This window comes from Ochotona curzoniae, unplaced genomic scaffold (assembly GCF_017591425.1).
Source record: "Ochotona curzoniae isolate NIBS_2020 unplaced genomic scaffold, NIBS_Ocur_1.0 contig_3190, whole genome shotgun sequence".
Classification (NCBI taxonomy): Eukaryota; Metazoa; Chordata; class Mammalia; order Lagomorpha; family Ochotonidae; genus Ochotona; species Ochotona curzoniae.
In genome coordinates, this window is record NW_024465751.1 from 8,140,931 (window position 1) to 8,163,749 (window position 22,819).

Sequence of the window (22,819 nt, forward strand, 5' to 3'; positions counted from 1 at the left end):
GGAAGGAGCTTTTCAACAAGCACAGTCAGGTTTCTGTTCCACTTAAGAGTCCCTATTGGCATTTCACAGGACACTTGACTTTTGTTTCATATAAAAGGCTAGAATACACATCGGGATTAGAGAGAGTACTGATGAGTACTGAGGACTAGTTTCTTGGTACTATGCGCACTCCAAGAACCACAGTCTAGGTAATTGGAATGCAGCTGTGGAAGAATGGATGGCACTGCAGGTGTCAGTCAGCCAGGGGAAGGTGAAAAGAACAAAGTCAGAATGTCTGGAAATCAATTGAGCAGTCCTACCACATTCAACTATTTCTGACTTACTGTTCTTAAATTTTACTTATCTGATTTTCTCTGCCCCAATAACTAGGACTGAGCCAGGAGGATGCTAGGGGCTTGAAGCTCAGGCTGGGTCTCCTGTAGCAGGAGCTTAGTCACGTGGGCCATCCATCTGGCTGGAGTGAACCTGGGCCTCAAATCCAGACACTCTGATACAGATGTGGGTATTCCAGTTGGCGTCTAATTGCTGTGCCAGATGCCTGCCTTGGCTTGACTTTCCTTAAACATCCCTTTCTACAGCAAAAACTGAAATGACTGCTTTAAGACAAAACAAAGCATCACAAAGATTACATTAACAGTTCCTCGTAACCAATTTTATTATATTTTATTCGTGAGCCATGAAGATTTGTATTATTTTGAAGAATGCTATAATATATGACATTTAAGGGGGGAAAAAAAAGGAAACCCAGAAAGAAAAGCAATTCAGAAAGCCCCAATGGATAAAAGATCAGGCTGGCCACTAGACAGAGAATGAAAGCACCACTGTTTCCAGATGCTCAATACTCCAAGAAAGAAAACAGGATGGAAAGAAATTCCTTCCATTCTCTCTGTATGGCTCACCAGGCAGTGGTTCCGCTTAAGAATGAAAGAGTTTGTCCTAACAAAGGTAACTGGAAACTCACACAGGGCTGCAGAACCAGAAAATCCATGTATATGCTCTCCGTTATCCCTCATCCTACTCTCCCGATTGCCAACAGCTCTCGGAGAGGATGTGTCTCAAAACTTGCATATGATACCTCAGGAGAACACATTTTTATCTCTAAAACATTTTTCTCTACCAAGGATTTTTAAAATGGATGTTATTAAGAAACAAAGATGTAAATAAAATAATTCAATGAACAGCATAACTATGTGCACAAAAATACATTTTCAAGCTGCCTTTTTTCAAAGTCTTATATATATTTTTAGAGAAAGACTGAAGGGTATTTCTGAATTAAAAATTGAATTTCTACCTTGTTGTCTGGTTCATATATCTGGAATAATCCTGTCTCCCCTCATTTTCATTAACCAATGCATACCACCTGTCCTTTGGTGCTACACACATAGGCAAGGCTACCATCAGGGAGCCCCAATCAAACTTCAAATGTTAGAACGCTCATTGGCCTCTGCACTAGCGCAGCCCCCTGGTTCTGCCCAACTCTTTCTGGTTGTAACTGCACTGCGAACAGTGTCCCATTCTACTTGAAACAACGTCACTCTTCAACTACCAAATAAACTTTGTCCTAGGAAAGTGCCTCTTCCTTCACCTCTCAAGGACAGTTTCTGGTCTTTCCCTGTGGTTTTCTGCTGCCCATTTTACCCTCCAAACTTTAATTCAAAATTCCCCTTCAGGTACTTGGAACTTGATCAAGGGAATGAGTTTTTCTTTAAGAAAACTTCCCAGTATCCCTATCAGTTAGTATTTTTAACTATTTTGGTGCTTTGATGCAACTCCATTTTACCTTTTCCAAACTTCGTGTGCTATTCCCGCCTTGAAAATAAAATTGAACTTCTGTGGCAGTGCAGAAAAGCTAGAATTTAATCCCTTGTTCTGAATTTTCTATGCATGCTTTTTTTGTGTCTGGCAAACTCTTTCACAGCTAACCTGATTTTTGTAGCCACTAGTGTATAAATGGCAAGACACTTTTGCATCTTTCTTTAACTAAGTACACTGCTGGCACTAGGACGTTTTAACCAGGAGACAAGCAACTGCTTTCAATCTACATTGTGGAAATGCATTAATTTTATGGTCAACCTTAACATTTGGTGACCTACCACCCACATCAATGTATTTCCCTTCTTTTGCACTATTACCCCAGTCTGCAAAACTGCCAGAGAGTGCGGAAAGGCTTCAATCTTAAAAATCTTTACATGTATGATTACAGTGAGAAGGCTGATATTGGAAGGAGGCTGAAGTGAAAAACTAAAACAGTTCAATGCTACATATAGACTACCACCTATGTCAGAAATAACCAGGAGTTAGTAACACTTAAGAACATTGATACCACTTAATGAATCCAAGTAATTTTTTGCTGACATTTCCTGCGCCACTGAAGCCAAGGTGTCCAGTGATCAGGCCTGGTGCCTCAGTGCCTGCCTGAGCACTGTGGTGAGCCAGGTTGTCAGAGCTCTCTGTGCTTCTCCTGCCCATGCTGCACTGTGTCCCCTCTTTGGAAGCTGCAACATCCAATAATCACTGCATGTCTGTAAAACATGCTTTCTGTTTCTCACTATTGGATTACTGCACTGCCTTTTCAGAGGCCTAGCTCTTTCCTGGCCTTCTGCATAGAAACACCTCCATGCCCCCTATCAAGCAGTGAGTTCAATGCAGTCTCCACTTTGCTGGGTACCAACTGTTGGATCCATCTCTTAATCTCCTTTATAAAATTAGGGAGCTGAGTCAATAGCAGCACTTCCCAAAGTGGACTCTATAGAATATCAGTCCATTCTCTGAAGAACATTTAGAGTTAAAGTAAATTTAATAAATTTCTGAATATCCTTCTCCATTGGAAAATCATAAAATCATAATGCGTAAAAGTATATTAAAGGCTCCAGAAAAATTTAATCAAGCATTTCCCAAACTGATCTGGCCACAAAATCCTCTTTTCCTATTATGCTTACCCACATCCTGATTAAGAAATACTATGGACCAAATTTTTGAAAATGTTAAGTTGGAAGAAAATGGAAACTGCAAACATTTTAGGATTTTGGTTAAAATTCAATACTTAATAACTACAAAATACTAAGAAGGATCAGCCTTATTATAACTTTATATATAGAATTTTTACCAATTAGAAAATACTTTACTAGATAATCTAAGAGATCTTATATACATAAGTTTTTTTTTTTTCCTATAGAGACATCTCAAATAGTAAAAATGCTTTTATTTACAGACCTAACTTTGTTATTAGGGAAAAAGCAACCACACAAAACTTCAATTTGAGGATAACTGCAGCATTTCAAAGCACTGAAATTCAAACTATTTCCTGATAATAATGATGGACATTTTCTAGGGTCAGTTGGTCAAAGAAAAATCAATGAAAAATCAAAAGTAAACATTCCTTGTTAATTTTTATACCTGAGCAATGCTACTATAGATGAAAAGATTAATAAAATACATAACACACTGGAAAAATTTTTTAAATAAGGGTGTGAACAGAGTTCAGGGAAATGAAGAAGTGCTGCACTATGCATCACTACTCCCAAATAAAAGCACTCCCGATGAAACTGTTAAATATGCCTTGGCAATTTGGCACTAGATTTCTTCCATTGCCTATAAATGTGTGTGTGTGTGTGTGTGTGTACAGAAACACAGCAAACAAAAATAAAAGAGTTTGAAGTTACCATGTAATTCATCCAAGAAAAACAAAAACACACTTTCACTGCACTTATGTAGTAACATTATTGACAATAACCATTTACACACAATCTGAACGACTGTCCATGAAAGAATGGATACAATGAAATGTGGTATAAACATATAGTGGAATAAAGTTCAGAAACATAAATAAATAAATAGAGTGTTACTCCATACCTAACATCACGGGGCCTCAAAAAGCACGATAAGTGAAAGAAGTCAGAAAAGATAAAAAAAAAAAAAAAACTAAGTCAATAGAGGTGTCAAGAGGCTGCACACAGTTCCTAGAGTGAAAATTGCCAAGTGTGGGAACAGACAGTGGAGAAGACAGTCGCTTCCCAGAACTTCTCCGTCTGGTTCAAAGGGTTCTTCTCTAATTTCAGTCTCCTGTAATCGCTCACCTTCCAATAACCGTAATCTCACTCATGTTCAGGAATATTTAGCCCTCAAATTTTAAAACTCCCAAACTAATCTTCCCCTCCTTCCTCTTTGGTCAATGATTCACAATTGACCAACAAAATGAGTACATTCTTACATTTAATCAGCAGGTGGTCATAAATCTTATAAATTACATCCCCCCGTCTAGAACATCTTCACATATTATAAATTATTAGCCATCTATAGGAGAAATTCTGCCTTCCCCATCCACAATTTTGTTGAACAGTAATTCTCTACATGCAAGATGCCCCTCATAAGATTTCTTTTTAAAGGGGTAAATATTAAGGACTTTTAGAGTAGGATAAAGAAAAAGCTTGCCAGATGATGAAGGCTAAAGGGTAAGGAGGCACAGGTCGTGTTAAAAACAATCAAACTAGTTTGTACAATGACAGGGCTGAGATAAACTACCTTTGACCCATTTATACATTTATTCTATCTTTGGATATATTCATCAAAACAGCTTAGGTGAAATCTACTTGTACCCATTTAACTCATATCCTATTAGTTTAAAAACAGATAAAATGTTAAGGTTAGCCTAAAAGTTTAACAAATTACAGTATCTAACATGGGGGGTATGAATTTTCATCAATGAACAGATTTCTAAGAAACAACACAAATGGACCACCCTACCACCTCATGTCTCCAGTGAAGCAGAAAAATAGTCTCCTCCACCGCACTTTTGGTAAGAACTGCGACTTGACTTTGATGACATATACATAGAGGCGGCAGCTGACACAGAGGCTAACTTACCATTTGGGATAAATATATTCCATCCAGGAGCGATTGGTTCAAGCCCCAGGTACTCTGCTGCTGATCTAGCTTCCACTAATGTACAACCTGGAAGGCAGCCACGAGCCAGACTGAGCTCTGTGATTTTTTTCTCAGCCTGGTCCACCTAGGTTACCCAATCATAATCCACTTAACCCAAAAGTCGGGACTGGGAGGAGGCTGGGCTGGGCTAGACTGCAGCACCCACTGGCATATGCAAAGGCCAAGACTGAAGACATGCCATGCCAAGCAATGCCATGACACCCACTAGAGATCCTGGGCCTGGTAGAGGGACTTCTCTGCTAGGCCGCTGCCACAATAGCTGGAGCTGGGAGCAAGCCAGGCCAGGCAAAGCTGTTGCACTAGTCAGCATCTGTGTGAGTCTGGTCTGGGGACAGGCCAGACTGGGCCACACCACTACACCCATTGAATGCATGAGAGTCAGGACAGGGTGTGGGCTGCAACCACTTGAGCTAGGTTACAGCACCTGCCAGCGAGAGCAGCTGCATCTACCAGTATGTGCCCTGGCCGGGCAGGTGACAACAAACCTGAGCCTGCACTGGCACATGCAGGGCAAGCCTGAGATCACTCCAGGAGACGTTTGGGGACTCCCCAACCAGATCACTGGACTCGAACCCGGGCTGCAGAGAAAATCACAATATGTGGTCCAACCTTGGAGTGCATGTCTCATACTAGGCTTCCTCAGTTGCAGACGCATGCGCGGAGATCAACATCCCCAGATGGTTTTTTTTTTTTTAAGATTTACTTATTTTTTAATTGGAAAGTCAGATTTACAGGGAGAAGGAGAGAAAGATCTTCAGTCCACTGGCTCACTTCCCAAGTGACTGCAATGGCTGGAGATGTGCTGATCCAAAGCCAGGATAGACAGAAGCCTCCTTCAGTTCTCTCACACAGGTGCAGGGTCCCAAAGCTTTGGGCCGTCCCCCACAGATTTCCTAGGCTACAAGCAGGGAGCTGAGTGGGAAGTGGACCAGCTGGAATATAAACCAGCACCAATGTGGGATCCTGGTGGATGCAAGGTGAGGACTTTGGCCACTAGGCTATAGCACCAGGCCCCAATACGCCCAGATGTACACAGGGAACGTGATGGCCAGGTCATCTGGGAAAGCAGAGGACATCAAGTGATCCTGAGAGATGGAAAGCAGAACAGGTCAGACAATTCTCCTGGCTAAGCTTTGAAACGTGTTCCTGGCCCTGGGGACACATACTGAGGTGTACTTTGTCAGCCAACAGACCTTAGATTTTCTCAACCCTGATGCAATAAGCTAAAGACAACATCTCAGGATCATCAAAACCACTCAAGTAAAATCCTTGGAACACACTTTCCCATATTGCGATCTCTAAGGTGTCATCAAACGACCATCCTTTCATCTCTAGGTGCTGATGTAGTTTAACAGCAAGGAGCTCATCCTACTTTCCCTCCTTGTAGACATAGGAGCAAAAAAAATGAAAACATTTGTCCCACCCACCTTTCTCCACACCTCAAACCTCCCCACCTTAATCAACATGAATGTACATCTCTCTCAACTATATCGAAATGTTAAAAGTAAAGTTTAGAAAAGGGGAAAAAAGTAACTTTATTACAAAGAAAAATCCATAACTCTTTGGAGAAACCCTCCAAAGAGTTCATACGGAATTGTTTATAAATTATCAAAAGCATGGTAACAGGTATAAAACATATGTATCCTAAGTTGCCACAAATGACTTAAACTCTAAGCATTTTTAATGATCACTCCATAATATTCCTTCTACAAATGAGCTAGAAAAAAATCCTTATTTGTTTTCAGTTTCTGAGCATTACTTCAAGCACCACAGAAAGGGGCAGTCTATTTTCTCAAAGGACAAAGGAAGGTGATCTGAGAACTTCTGCTGACAGGGGGACTTCCCAGGGAGCCTTGGTAAACTGACCTGCACCTCTAAGTACTCCAACGCAAACTTCCCAAACCTTTTCGAGGTGCCTAACCTTCCAAGTTCTGCGAAAGTGAAAGTGAGAGTGCAAGAAACAGCAATGACTATTTAAATAATAAACTTGAATACCTTTTGATAGTAAAGTTTTTTTATAAGTTGCTATGATCACACGACATTACACGCAGAATCAGGACTTTATAATCGGTTCCCATTATCTGCCTTTTTCTTAATAGTAACTTAAAACAATTTTGTTTTGGTGGCCACATTCATCTCATTCTGCAAGATTATCAGCATAAATATCATCTTACACAATTCTTCAATTCCAGAGCAGAACATGCTCAAGCCAAAACAAGGTACCCTGAATAAAATAAGACACATACATTTTAGAAAATTCTTCACAGCCTTTCTGTTTGGAAATCCAGGTTTGCAATAGTATAATATCTTATCGCTAAATCAAATTTTATGAATGCCAAAGTATTTTTATATACACTATCTAATCTGATTCGCATAATAGTCTTGCAAAATAGATAGGCAAAGATTTTTATAGATGAATACGAGGGTCCAAGAGGTTAAGTTTCTTCATCAAGGAAGTTTCTTTTTTTGAAAGATTGATTTAATGTATTTCAAAAGCAGCAATACAGACAGAGAGAGAGAGAGAGAGAGAGAGAGGGAGCGAGCTATTCCACTGAGGGTTCACTTCCCAAATGGCCAGGTCAAAGCCGGAAGCCAGGAACCTCACTGAGGTCTCCCATGTGGATGCAGGGGCTCAAGGATGGGTGTCATTTTCCTATCTTCTCCAGGCACATAAACAGAGAGCTGGAATAGAAGTGAAGCAGTTGGGATATGAATTGAAACCCACATGGGATGCAGACGTTGCACTACTAAGCCATGGTGCTTTTCCTCCTTGCCCCCCACCCCACAAACACTCCCCATGTCAAGGACTAAGACTGAGAGAGCTTATAGTTCCTAGATCATTGCTGCTGCTAAGGAAACCTGCTTATTCTTTATTTCTCACTAAAATAGGTATTAAGTGAAATGGACACAAGGTAATTTTCTCCATCTTTTAATGTCTTCTTCTACTTTATTTTTGTTTCATAATTTTCATCATAGAGGTATTCCACATCTTTGGTTAGGTGTATTCCAAAGTATTTAAGATATTTCTCTGCTGTTTTCAAGAGGATAGTACTTTTTATCCACTTGGTTTTAAAAACCTTATAAAAATTATGATGTACTATTCTTGACCTTTTGTATCAAGTTTGCATAGGGAGTATAACTGCACCAGGAAAAGAAAACCAACATGCTCCCCCTAGTTTGAAAGACCAGAGACCGTCCTGACTAGCTTTAGGACCACTGTTACCCAAGCCGATCCAGAGCTTAGGGCTAGAGTGAGCTTAGGGCTGAAAAGCAGGATATATCTCAAAGTATCATCTTCCACATGTAGTAGGGTGAAGGTACTGGGATAAGATCTCAGGATGAAAGAAGTGCTATTAACATGGATGAAGGTGAGGATTTCTTTGTTAAAGTTTTGTTTTGCTTTTTTTTTTCTTAACAAACAATTCAATTGTTTTAAGGGGCAAGGGTTCTAGACTTGATATAAAACTGTTAGTATCTGCAAATCTTAAAATTTAATAGAAAAAATATTATATTATTTGATTTCTAAATCTCATTTTTAAAATCTATAAAACACTGTGCGGTTGCATTTATACAGTAAGAAAATAAAACAGTTATCAAATAGCCTCCAGAGAATGTAAGCGTTAAAGCAAAACTGCTCCATATGACAGATCTAACTCTGATCTTTATTAGCAAACATGATTCCATTTAAAAGTCAGACTTCTGCTTTTACTCAATGGTTTTCAACTTTGGACACATATTAGAATGAATTTCTAGAAAATACTGGAGACCCACTCACCTATTGGTTCCTTTTGAACCAATGAAATCAAAATCTTTGCGAGTAGGAACTGTTCTCCCGGGCTCAGCTATCACCATTAACTCCCAAGCTGGGCGCTTTATTATCCAGCTTCAAATATCATGTCATTTTCATATTTTCCATGGAAGAAATATTCATAAGACCAAGTGTGATAGTTGCAAAGGCAAGATGATTAAAATTTTTCAAATTAACTAACTTCATTACTTGGATATAAGCACATATTCTAAATCATAAATACTATGTTTAACAAACATTAACCATTAAAAAAACAGACACTTCATAACTACAAACTGCTCATTTCACTGGCTTAAACTCTTTATGTCCCATCGTCTTCTACACAGATCAAATGCAAAGACTTAAATTGAACAAACATACCACTACGGTATATTTGAAATAACTACATCATTGAAATGTTTACAGAATTGAAAACTTAAAGTGCAAAGCATTAAACAACCTACAGAAATTTATCTTCCAATGAATAGTAACCAATCTTGTTAAATATTTGATTTTTGGAATTTTCCCATAGCTGTAAGTAAGAAAAAGCAAATAAAGAAACCAGAAGTACAAGACACCCTATTACACAGGTATATGAAATCAGTTGAACAGGGAGTTTCCACTGGTCAGAGGACAAAGCACTTCTCAGAAACATTACTGCAATCATATTGCTCATTTCTTACTCAACACAGTACTACTAAAAAGGATGTTGCTACGCTCCCACCTTAACTGCCTTATTTTTCATTCCTGTGACAGCTGGACTCAATAGAGATAAGTTTGGCTCATGGAAAAACCAAAATGCCAACATTTTTTATCTTTCAACTTTCTGTAAAACTTTTCCATAATATGTGATGGTAAAACTTCTGCAAGAGATGCATATTAGTTAAAGCTCAAGACTAAAACTTGCCCAAGTTGTTTGCTTAATAAATACAACAATAAAAATTATACACTATTGTCAGTAACTTATACAAATGTCACTTTTGAAGGGGACTTACACTAAAAATTTTGACAGAAGAAATGCAGGACAATGTAGGTGGTATAGCTGGGAAAATATTTAAGATTCCTGATTAAGAGGAAATTTATAGCTGCCACAGCAGTGACAAGGAAACATTAAAGGCTAAAGAAGAATTGTGATTTTTCTGTTTCTATTTCTAGTACAATGAATTGTAACCAAATATAACCAGGTGAGTGGTATAAACTTACATGATTCATTGCAGATTCAACAGCTTTTATGTAGTTGTTTAGTTCTCGATCCATTATGACAAATTCAACCATTGCTTTTTCCATACTATATTCACTACTCACTTCAGCTGAAAGGAAAAAAGAAGATTGCAAATACTGCTTTTTGCTTAAAATAACACATCTAGAAAAAGCTACATTAGCCAGTGTTCTAAATAATTCGGGAAAGGTTCTATGCATTTCTTAAAAGCCTCCTCAACAATATGCCTGTTTCATCCAAAATTCTATGAATACATTCAGTAGAAGGTTCAAGGCAGTGGTGTTGGGGTGAATAGAAAACAGACTCACTCTGAGAAGTGCCAGGCTGTGCCACTGCTACGTCTGCTCTTAAACCAGTGGGACAGTACCTTAACTCGCTTCCTCCTCTGACGAAGCAGCCCAGTGATATGCCTAGCTCACAAACCTCACAGGAATGTTAAAGACAAAAGATTTCTACTTTTAATATCTGTAGGCTAGGTTACATGAACTAATTCTCCTGTTGGAAATAACTGAAAAATCAGATAAAATCTGAGAAAGGGGGCAAAGAAATGTTACAATGGGAAGATTTATTAGATAGTAGAAACAAGCAGGAAAGTGTAGGGAAGCCTGAAGAGGGTAAGGAGAAGAGCAGAATCGGACACCCTCCCGTCATGAGCTCAGATACCCAGTTCTCAGTGCAAAAGTGAATCAGAAGTACTCCAGTCCTGCTATTCAGCACTGCAGGGAGGTGGATCTTGGCCACAAATCAGAATAGGATGGAAAGGCAAAGAAAATAAACTTAAAAACTGGCTACCAGGTAACCCCACCTGGATTTTATACCCAGTGCTCCCCTCCGACCCTAAGCTCTGATCTTGGTTCATGCAGACAGTTGACAGAAGCAGCCAGAAGCTCTCTCTGGAGAAGGCACATTGATCATAGGTATTAAAGAACCCCCACCAGGCCCGGCACGGTAGCCTAGTGCCTAAGGTCCTCTCCTTGCATGAGCCATGATGCCATATGGGCACCAGTTCATGTCCCGTTGACTCCACTTCCCATCTAGCTTCCTGCCTGTGATCTGGGAAAGCACCAGAGGGCTGTTCAAAGCCTTAAGACCCTGCACCTGTGTGGGAGACCTAGAAAAAGCTCCTGGCTTCTGGCTTCAGATCAACTCCGGCCACTGCAGCCACTTGAGCAGTGAACCAGCTGATAGAAGATCTTTCTCTCTGTATTTCCTTCTCTGTAAATCTGCCTTTCCAATAAAAATAAATAAATCTTAAAAAAAAAAAAACCTGTACAATAAATTTGAAGCATACTGAACAGAGCACAGGGGTAAAATGAAAACAAAAAACCTCATTTACCCTACAATACCCAAGAAAACGAACCTCGGAGAGCAGGGATCAGTGGAAACAGGTTTGTAAATGTTTTACTTAATTGGAATGACCTATTGGCATTTTAAAAATTAAAATATCCTCAGGCAACAAGACTATAAAAAGTGACTACTCAGTTGGAAAAAGGAAAGCAATGTTCTTAAAAGGGCTTCTGAATTTTTTCCAATCCCTCAATATATACTTTAACACAGCAGGAAAAGACAGAGAACATGGAGTCATAAAATAACATTAAAAAAAAAAGCTGAATTAAAAGACATCTGATCTCTAAGACACGTTTGGAAACATACGCACGCAAGGACTCTCCATTAAAATACCTTACTCAGATAAAATATCAGTATTTCCTGTACTCTGAAGAACCGTATCATGAACAGCACACATCATCAGAAATAATGGAAAAGTCTATTGGCACTTGGCTCTTTAAACTGACCTTCCCAGACTTTCAAATTATGCTCTAATTTTACAACAGTCCGTTACAAACACGGACCATAGAATGTCTCCTAGGTCAGCATGTGTTATTGCAGCTCCCCACAACACAGAGAAAGGAAACACAGGAGCTGTGGGAAAGGTGTGACAAAAATGAAAGAATCACAGCACAGCAGCACGTGGCCAAGGTCAGTCACAGCGGCTTGGTCTACTGCAGCACGTGGCCAAGGTCAGTCACAGCGGCTTGGTCTACTGCAGCACGTGGCCAAGGTCAGTCACAGCGGCTTGGTCTACTGCAGCAGGCGGCCAAGGTCAGTCACAGCGGCTTGGTCTACTGCAGCACGTGGCCAAGGTCAGTCACAGCAGCTTGGTCTACTGCAGCACACGGCCAAGGTCAGTCACAGCTCCTTGGTCTACTGAGAAAGGAGCTGCAGAACTCAGACAGAAGAGGACTCCAAGAGATTCCCACCGTGGGATCTTGAGGACAGGTCATGAGAACGTCCACATCAAGTAGCAACATGTCATGGTTACCTAATAATTTTCAACACAGTTTTTTTTAATTCTGTCAACCTATATCCCTACTGTATGATAACCTCTTCAGAAAAAAGTCTGACTTGTACGTATGTTTCCAAAGCAACAGGTTAGAGAAATATAAGGAATCTGTGCTTAATCCCACCAAAGAATTACACTGAAGGAAAAATTACTTTTCCTTCACTTACTTACAAAGGGAAAAAAATCCCTGGAGACTTTAGGGCTACTCTCATAAACACAGCTGCAGGTGCCTGTTGGCTTAAAAAATGGCTGGAACAGGATTAGCTGCAGAAGGAAAGACTAGATAGCACTCCCTTCTATTTGATATGGTCAGCACCAAAATTCTTCCGGAAAATCTACACCAAATTAAACCTCTGCATTATTCAAGGGCTAAACTGAAGCCCTACCTTCTGAAATTATACCACCATCCTATGAGGAGCTCTTCCTTCACTTATCTTTAATACTCATACTTGACATTTGGACCAAAATATTTTCTTATTTCTTCAGAGTTTCATCAATTTGAGGAGAAGAATGTCTTAGGGTTCTTGAGAGCCAACAAAAAACCAGAGCAACTCTTCCTGTCAGTGTCCTCCTAGGCCACTATTCCAAAGTTCAAAATAATACTGCTGTCAACTATAGACTATTCCAGCTCAGATATTCAACTCAACTGAAATATAAAGATGGGCCCAGCGCGGAGGTCTAACAGCTAAAGTTCTCGCCTAGAACATGCCAGGAACCCATATTGGCACCAGCTATAATCCCAGAGACTCTGCTTCCCACCCAACTCCCTGCTTGTGGCCTGGGAAAGCAATCGAAGATGGTGCAAGGCCTTGGGTTTCTGCACCCACGTGGGAGACCTGGAGGAAGTTCCTGGCTCCCGGCTTTGGATAGGCGCAGCTCCAGCTGTTACAGCCACTTGGGGAGTGATTCACTAGACAGAAGATCTTCCTCTCTTCTGTCCTCCTCTCTGTAAATATGACTTTGCAATTAAAAAAAATTTATAAAGAAATATAAAGATGATATGACAAATAAATCCATGCAGTTATATTGTCATTGTAAATTTGTTAATAGGAAAAATGGTGCTATAAGCACAATCTGAAGGGGAGGAAAGGAAAGAATCTCAGGAAAAGTGACAATGCATTGAAAGACAATTCCAAGAAGAAAGCATTACTGTGCTATCCCACTGCAAGGCTGGCGCTGAGGAACTCTGGTGCACATGAAGGATAAAGCATGGAAAACAAGATCATGATGATAAGTTCATATATACCAAGCATCCATAACTAGAAAATCGAAGAAGTACATAAAACAGAAGCATATCTCAAAGTTAGACTTGAGTTTCATCCCTAAGTTTAGGCAAATGTTACAAAATCTGAAAAATTCAGCAATCTTATTTCAAGCATCGTGAGTAGGGATACTCCACGCGTACGTATTTCACAGTAGCTGTAGCTAACAGTGAGTGGAGCCTTCTTTTACTTTGTCCAAGCACTGTACTGACAGAGCCATACTTACAGTAAACCTTGTAGCAATATTAAGAAACAGTTTTACCTTTTCTTTACACATGAGAAAAGTGAAGCAACTTGCTCAAGGTCATGAGCGTAGTAAGCAGCAGGGCCAGGCCTCTAACTCAGGCTTCATAACTACAAAGGATATACACTTGGTCATTTGTAAAAAAAAAAAAAAAAGTGTTTATATACATACACGACGGGGGACAAGCACTCCAATGTCCCCATAAATGTCCAGAGAACAAGCTGTCAGGGAGGAGAATGTCAAAGGTGCTTAACATCAACTCCGCTTGCTGCTGGTCTATTAGCACAAACCAACACTTCTTGCAAAGGACACTTAGCAATGCCACTCAAGCTATTGAACACAGTCCTGAACAAGTTTCTGAGAGAAACTGAGAGCCAAATAACAAAAGGAAAAACATTTTCTTTCTGTCTAAAAGACTAATAAGATTTAACATTAAAGAAAAATTATCTTTTATATCATCAAGCTAATTTGATGTACTATAAAAGCAATCAAGTTACCCACTGAACGCTAAAACTAAGTCCACTCCAGCTGTCCAGTGGTCAAGTCTAGAAGGCCAAGAAATGAGCTGGCTATGGTCAACTGCCAGGCAGCAAATGAAGGTCAGTGATAGAGAAAGAGATGGTCCAGGGCAAGGGAAGAGCTGTGGAAGGCTTCATGTTGCAAAAGTACTCTCCTGAGCGGAGCTTAGAGTCAATGTATGTTTACTTTCCATACTTGAGGACTATCCTCTCCCAAGTAAGAAGGGTCTGGAAAGGCCAGCAACATTCTTCAGTGTACCATTCCTGGTTTTCATTAGTCAACTGAACCCAACGGATTTATGTTGATGCTCATTTATAAGCTAATAAACACATGGAGAAGTCTCATATCACTTGGCATATTCATTAAGGAACTATTATAAGCAATTAGCTCAATAAGTAGGTGAAACGTGTCCCCCACCCTGCTCCAGCAAGTCAGGTCCACTGATTCACATTACAAATTGGTAGCTGATCCCCTTGCCTATTGCAGAGCCAGGGCTGTTCTACTCATTCGTGTTTGTACCCAACAATCCTTGTCAGCACTGCTCCAAAACCTACATCAAATCACTGTCAGCTGACAGTATAACAGAAAGAACTTCAAGTGGTACTGGGTACAGGAAGAGCACAGAATTCAAACCATCCTTTAAAGATGGCTTCTGGCTTTCCTGTTCAGTGAAAAATCCTAGAAAAATGGAGAATGATAAGAAGGAAGGTTTCTTTTCAGACTACAGGGTTCTGACACTTACAGAGTAAGCCTCTGAATAGATCAAATTGGCCTGCATATGATCTTCTTAACCAAACAAGCCTATAATTATACAATCCAAGCCTCCATGCCATTCATTAGACACGTCATCTGTTACTCAATGTCAAAATGCACTAACAGCAACATTATAACGATTACTGCTCTATCTTTTTGAAGTGTTGGACAGGCATTAAAGTTACATGATCTGTTGAACATTAAACAGAAATGAAGGATTTAGTGCAGTCATCAAATTAAACTGAAAACAAAAGAAAAAGAGGGCCAAGGCAGGAAGAAGCATGAAGGCAAAATAGTTAGCAATCAGCGCTGGTTGTCTGCAATGTGAAAACTCTGGGCTAAAATGAGGGAGTAGAGATAGATGCGAGAAAAGGACTAAAAGACTTGTGTGTATGTGCGTGTGTGTTCTCTAATCAACTGCACGATTTTGCTGATATCAAACTACTTTCTTGAACCTCCATTCCAAGTGAAAATTGTGAAATCAGATGTCTTATTGTGCCAAGGCTTGTACAGGCATGTCTGCACAGGAACACACCAATTATATTCAGTTGATTCAATTCAGCTCCTCAAAGTTTATTAGTAAAATACCAGGTACTAGTAAGACAAAGCAGACATTTAGTGTTCTTAAAGGCTTGCTGACTTCAATTCAACATGACTCATACTCAGAAGAAACTGATAAATATTAAATGTCAAACAGTCCATTCTGGCAAGGAGGAAGGAAGAAAAAGAGGGAATTGACTGATCATGTTTTAAATTTCTTAGAATAAATGGGACAGACGCTGGGAAATGTTCCTTTCTGAAACAGGGAACAGCTATTTCCCAATTTCTGCAAATTAAAATTTGATTCTTTCATCTTTTGTAGACAAAATATTCTTTTTTGGATAAACTTGAACAAATGACAGTAGAAACCATATTATAAATCATTCCTCATCAAAAACAATTAACTGAAGCGCAGCTCCAACTTCCCTTCAGCGACAGTGGCCTTCAGCGACAGTTAACTGCACACACAGCTACCTGTGTGCATGTGCCTGTGTGTTTGTGTGTATGAGTATGTTTTTTCTGGCAGCCTAATGTCAAGCAATTATTATATATTCATCAGGAGTTGAACTTAATGACTTACTCACTACTTGAGCAATATTTAATAGAAACTTGGGGTACTTCTCACTACACTCTACCTCCAAGTTATAATTACTCCTCCACATAAATGTTAGTGTGGTAAAATTAAAACAATCCACATTTTATAACCACCTCCCACTGGAAGTAATCGTGAAGAGTCTAACAGTATGTGACACTAGCTAGTAAGCAGCTGGTTTCTTGGCAAACAGTGACTATGGGAGAAGTCCTCCAGAAATATTCACCTTTACCGTCAACATTACTTTACCCACCCACGCAATTCTCTTAAAATGCAGAAGAGGGATGCCATATAACACATAAACTGGATTGATCCCTCTTCTAGGATCACCTGCATTCAAACACAGATTATATGATACTACTTTTAGTTATATAGTGTTTGACAAGTCACTTTATTGTAGTCTCAGTTCCTCCTCTGCACAATGGGTATGCCTAATTCACCAAGTTGTACATAAGGTCTAAGTAAGATAATATAGATAAGTGATCTGCATAGAGCCTACAGTAAGACTAACAAATATGACCCATGATGATAACAAGTGGGGAACCTTTCTCCTGCCAAGGGTCATTTGGGTATCTATAGCATCATTCCCAGGTCATACAAAATTATCAACTTAAAAATCAGCCTGCTATACATGTATTGAATTTCAAGCCCTGCCCATAGCTACCTTGGCAGGGCCAGACCAAACAATTTTGTGGCCTTCATACAGTGCAAAGTCTGGGTGTTCCTTGTCCTTGTTACAGAATGGATAACTCTTCTGCAAATGTATTTAAATACCCAAAGCATTTTGTGCCTGAAATAAAAAATGATCAAGCTTATGTCACTGTCCTTCAGTCTCTGCTGTCCATAGTAACTTCCGAAGCACCAAACTGAACTCACAAATCTGCAATGGTCCATAAGAAGCTCTGCAAACATGCACCCTTCCCCCAGGTCAGTAACTCATTTAACTAGCAGCTGCTTACTGCCTACTTAGCAGATGTCAGGAAGAGGAAAAACTGCTTTGAAGCAAGTAGCAGCACAGAAGGTAGGAAAGGCTTAGCAGGTGAACATAAATATGAACTGTGTCTTGAAGGATGGGTATTGGCCGATGTTCACCAGATGTGGGGGAGGATAAATAAATACCATTACCATTCTCCATCGGAAAAAAAAAACCTGAAAATGAACAGAAGAGGAAGGGATTTATAAAGGAAACAAGCCACTGAACACTGACTGTGTGGCAAGCACTCTGAACATACTACCTCATCCAGTCCTTTGTTCCAACAGTCTGAATTAGGCCATTAAGCATATTGTAGAGATAAGGAAACTGATGCTTACAAAGGCCAAGTCAGTTGCTCCAGATCACATAGTTAATAAATGATGGAGCTGGGGACTGGCCTCATGCTGGACTTAAAATTACTATGGGAGAAACAGCTACAGGACCTGAATTGAAACATACTTCATGCAACAGTTATGGTGTAAAGAATAAGCTATTCTCTACTTACAGGAATATTCCAAAAATTATTTAAGAGATAAAGTGAAAGGCAATAATTTAAGATATTCAAAGCAACAAGGGCCCTGCATTTATCATTTAGACATACAAGTCACTAGAAAGTGTAGTATTAGTAGTCTATAAACTATTATGATAAAGATCAAATTCATACTGTTGCCTAAAATAAATTCTGTGATCAATTAATTTCTAAAAATAATGCAATTACATCTCTGTTGGTCATTGAAAACATATTAACACAAAACTATGGACATTTATCATTTTAAAACAAATCTACAGGGTGGTGCTGAAGTGTGATCAGTTAAGCTGCCACTGGCAGCACCACATCCCATATGGGCTCCAGTTCGAGTCCCAGCTGCTCCAGTTCTGATCCAGCTCCCTACTACTTCCTGAGAAAGCAGTAGCAGATGGCCCAAGCGCCAGCAACCGTGAAGGAGACATGGAAGAAGCTCCTAGCTCCTGGTTGCAGCCTGGAACAGCCTTGATTGATGCAAAAATTGGGGGAGTGAACCAGCAAGTAGTAGACTGCTCTTCCTCGTTGTCTCTCCCACTCTGGCTTTCCAATAAAATAAACAATTTTTTTAAGACTTATTTTATTTTCATTACAAAGTCAGATATACAGAGAGGAGGAGAGATAGACAGGAAGATCTTCCATCGGATGATTCACTCCCCAACTGACAACAATGGCCGGTGCTGTGCCAATCCAAAGACAGAAGCTCTTCCAGGTCTCCTACGCAGGTGCAGGGTCCCAAAGGTTTGTGCTGTCCTCAACTGCTTTCCCAGGCCACAAGCAGGGAGCTGGATGGGAAGTGGAGCAGCCGGGGTTAAAACTGGTGCCCAAATGGGATCCCAGCGCATTCAAGGTGAGGACTTTAGCTGCTAGGCAACAACGCCGGGCCCAAAATAAACGAAACTTAAAAAAAAAATCTGGGTCCAGGACAGTAGCCTAGTGGCTTGAGTGTTCACCTTGTACATCTGGGATCCCATTTGGGCACCGGTTCTAATGCCAGCAGCCCTGCTTCCCATCTAGCTCCCTGCCTAAGGCCTGGGAAAACAGTCAGGGATGGCACTAGAAGAAGCTCCTGGCTCCTGGCTTCGCATCAGCTTGGTTCCAGCTGCTGCAGCCACTTGAGGAGTGAATAAGTGGATGAAAGATCTTCTCTGTCTCTCCTCTCTGCATATCTGAGTTTCCAATAATAAAAATCCACAAACCCCTTTGGATGCCTATTACAAACTACCCAAAACTTTAAAGTCAGGTTTATTTTTCATTTGACTTAAATATTTTTTCCATACCCTTCTTGCCCATTTCTCCCATAGCTGAATGAAAACATGAAAACAAACAGTACATTTAAGGAAGTAAGCAATTTTGTACAGATTTCCCAACAAACATAATTTCCGTCTGCCATTGCCCTCATCTTCAATCCCTTGGCTGAGTCCAAGTCTTACAGCAGTGTGAGACTTGGAGAGCAGGGAATTTCCTTTCAAAAAATGGTCATATTTATTTATTTATTTATTTGAAAGCTAAAACAATGGAGAGGAAAACAGAAAGAGATCTTCGATATACTGGTTTACTCCCTACACATCCTCCTCAACTATGGGCAGGGCCAGCCCCAAAGCAGGAATCAGAGTACCATAGGTATCATAGACTCCATATTTGACATGTTATGTGCTGCCAACCACACATGTAAGCAGGAAGCTGGTCAGAAACAGAGATGTATGCTTCCCCCCCGCCCAGCCCAGCCCTGCTGGAGCTAGGTTAACCTGAATAAACCACCTTTATGCCTTAGCACCGACTTCAGACTTGATAATTTTCTGGGGATATCAAAATCCGGCACAACACCTGCCACACATGTAAGCAGGAAGCTGGGTCAGAAACAGAGATGGACAAAGTACTGGATCCCAGATGTTCCAATATGAGATGCATGCATCCCAAGCAGTGGATCAACTCACTGGGCCACAAGGTTCGCTCTGATCCAGGTATCTCAGAGAACAAAGGCTGGCTTTGATTCTGACTGAATACCAAAGTTCCCACATGAATTTGTGGCAGCAAAGACAAAAGGCAGTATGGCTTAAGTATTTATCAAAGAAGTGAAATAAGAATTCATCAAGAGATTAAATCTGGTATCTCCAAAAGGAGACCTATAAACTATTTTGTTATATTAGTTGTATTTTTCAGTATTCCAACATCAATCTGCTACAATTATAAGGTTTTCTCAATTGCCTTAATTTTTTTTTTAAATCAAAAAAGTACAGAGTTGAAAAATCCAAACAGTATGTGGAGGCTGCAATCCCCAAACTCTCTCCCCAGAGGTTACCATTGCTGTGAGGTTCTTCTGGACTATTCCCCATGGAAATATACTACATGCAAGATATACCTTCTAAAAAAAATCATTATGGAAATTAAACTAGCGATAGAAAATAAGGAATTAAGAGTGGAGAAGAAATTATTCCAAGAGGGTTCCACAATGAAAGTCACATCAATATCCTCTTGCTGTCCTGATCTTCAATAAATGGACAGAAGCAGAAACAACAGTGAATGGTTACTTTAGTTAAATGTCAGTCTTCACTCTAAACTAACAGTAAGGGGTCAGCACTGTGGTGCAGTGGATGAAACTGCCATTTACAGCATTAGCATCTTGTATCAGAAAGATGGTTTTGAGGCCTGGCATCTTTGCTTCATCCCCAGCAACCTGCAAATGCACCTGGGAAAGCAGCATGAACTAGCCCTCGGACTTGGGTCCCTGACACTCCTGTGGGAGACCCAGATGCAGTTCTGGGCTCTTGCCTTCAGAGAAGCCCCATTCTGTCTGTTGGCAGCCATTAGTGAATGGAAGGTTGATGATCCACCCCCCTCTCTCTTACTCTGCCTCGCAAATAAACAAATATTTAAACAAATAAAACAACAGAAAAACGGTAAACAAATACATTTAGAAAGACAACACATGACTGCATCAGAAAGAACCAGCTCCTGTTAAACAAAGAACTGAGCGTTAGTAGCGAACTTCCATTTCTTTATTCGACAAATATTTACCAAGCATAGTCTAAGGTGCCTGGCATTGGGATGGGGGCAGTGCAGAGAGCAGTGAACTAGGTAAACACCATGTCTTCGCCCGAAGGGCTTTAAGCCATTTCTGCTCCATGTGAAATTTTCTAAAAAGCCCAATAAAACTAACAGGACTTTGTTTCTTTCTAAAGGTGATGAGAAAGCGTGTTTTATGGCTGAATAGCTGTAATTATTAGAGACATTGCAAAAAGCTGATTCAGCACCTGCCCAGAACAGAGCCAGGCAATGCCAACAATATGCCTGAATTCCTCTTTACACATTAAGCTATTTCCATCTCATAACCTCCCTGCTTTATATGGCTCACAGAGGTCAGCTCATTGCACCTCAGTAGCACAAGCAGCCCAGGAACTCCGGTCCTCTACTTCAGACTTACAGAACCGTCTCCTGAGCGTACACAAAATCTCAACTCTCAGGTCCCAGTCCTTTCAGGATGGCTGTTCAATATTCTCTTCCCAGCCAACCTTTCCTTCCCAAGACAGGTTACAGCCATCAGGGCTGTTCAGCTTAAACGGTCCCCCTTCATTGGTACATAACTGTCATTTTACAGAGGGATTCCAGGGTAAAACACAATCATTATTGCCATGACTTAAATAATGAAAACTGATACTGCTATCATAATACATTTGTATCACTGTGACCACAAGTTGGCTCCGTCATACAAAAACAAAAAACAAAAAACAAAAAAGAGAGAGATTGAGAAAGAAAAACAGAAAGTTCCACAGTAACTATTAATTCAGATGACTCTTTTCCTATATTGGTACAAAAGAATTATTCTACCCAAAACTTAAGATTATCACATTTCATGTTTTTGAAATCTTGTGTTACATTTTATTCAGAAGGTAGAAATCTTTTTGAATTTCAATGTTAATTGATCAACTGGGTTCCCCTATTTTCTACGACATATAAATCAGACAACTTTGCCTATCTTAATTTTGTTTCAAGAAGTTAATAATAGCTAACATTTACTGTCACTTGTTATGTGCCACATACTATACAAAGCAATATACCTGTATTATCTCATTTGTTCCCTTTAATGTACTGTGAGAAAGACACCACTATTAGGTCACTTTGTGGAAGACAAAAAGGCTCAGAGAAGTTAGGAGCCTTTGAACTAAAGTCATTCATCTCATGAGCTCTTCTGCCTACAACCATCACTCAGGGCAGAATCCACTTTCGTGCCTCTGCTAAACGTTCTCCTGAAATCTATGTGGTGTTAGGTTAGAAAACTTCCCTACTGTGCCGGGAAGGTTACCCTGCTTGAAAAAGGCAGGAAGGTGGGGAACAGGAGAGAGGAACTAAGCTGATCAGGAACAAAAATATCAAGCAGGTTCATAAGTGAGACAGCATCCCCCAGAAAAGTTCAGTGCTCTTCAACTTGTATACGGACAGTAATCGCCTTAACCAAACTATGCCTCTATCTAGTTTAAATAAACTTAAACCAGGAAGATTACCAATAGGATCAGAATACTTGAAATACAAAGTCAACGGGGATACTCTGAACAAATTCTCAAAAAACGTCAGTACTAGTTTCAAGCTCTCTAATCAAAACTTTATTATAATGCTTAAGATTTCAAGAATTGTCACCTCATTACTTACCTAACCCTTAAACGCTGGTCTAAATGAGAAGGGGTTTGTTCTGATAACATTTCTTTAGATAGGAGCAAAAAGGTCACAGTCACAAAATGTGGGAACAAGTGAACTATATGTCTGTCGGGGAACAATTGCTATGCTTACTATTTTTTGGAAAGTAAAAAATTTAATTTCACGAAAATAAAGGCAAATCAATCCGATAAAGTTTAAATCACTGACAAACCTAGAAATTTACTACATATACTGTAATAATTTTCTAGACAGATTTAGCCTATCATTTGCCCCTCTACATAATACAGATGTTGGAAAATGTATCTCAGATTTCATAAATTTTATTTTTTTCTCTAATGATATTTTAAGATGTTCTACTTTCCACTTAAATAATTTAATCAGCTGTCAGTTTAAATAGTCAAATAATCAACCGAGATTGTTTTTCTTTCTTTAAAAGCCTTTTTATCAAAAAAAAATAACAATCTATAAA

The 22,819-nt window shown here is 39.7% G+C and overlaps 1 protein-coding gene across 3 annotated transcripts in view; it reads right to left on the bottom strand.

Annotated features, from left to right (window-relative positions):
- Positions 1-22,819, bottom strand: part of NSMCE2 (NSE2 (MMS21) homolog, SMC5-SMC6 complex SUMO ligase) — a 235,986-nt gene that overhangs the window by 167,725 nt on the left and 45,442 nt on the right. For all 3 annotated transcript variants that reach the window (XM_040979309.1, XM_040979310.1, XM_040979311.1), the window contains exon 3: positions 9,935-10,041. In XM_040979309.1, coding sequence (XP_040835243.1) covers positions 9,935-10,041 — 107 coding nt within the window. The remainder of the gene's footprint in view (positions 1-9,934; positions 10,042-22,819) is intronic.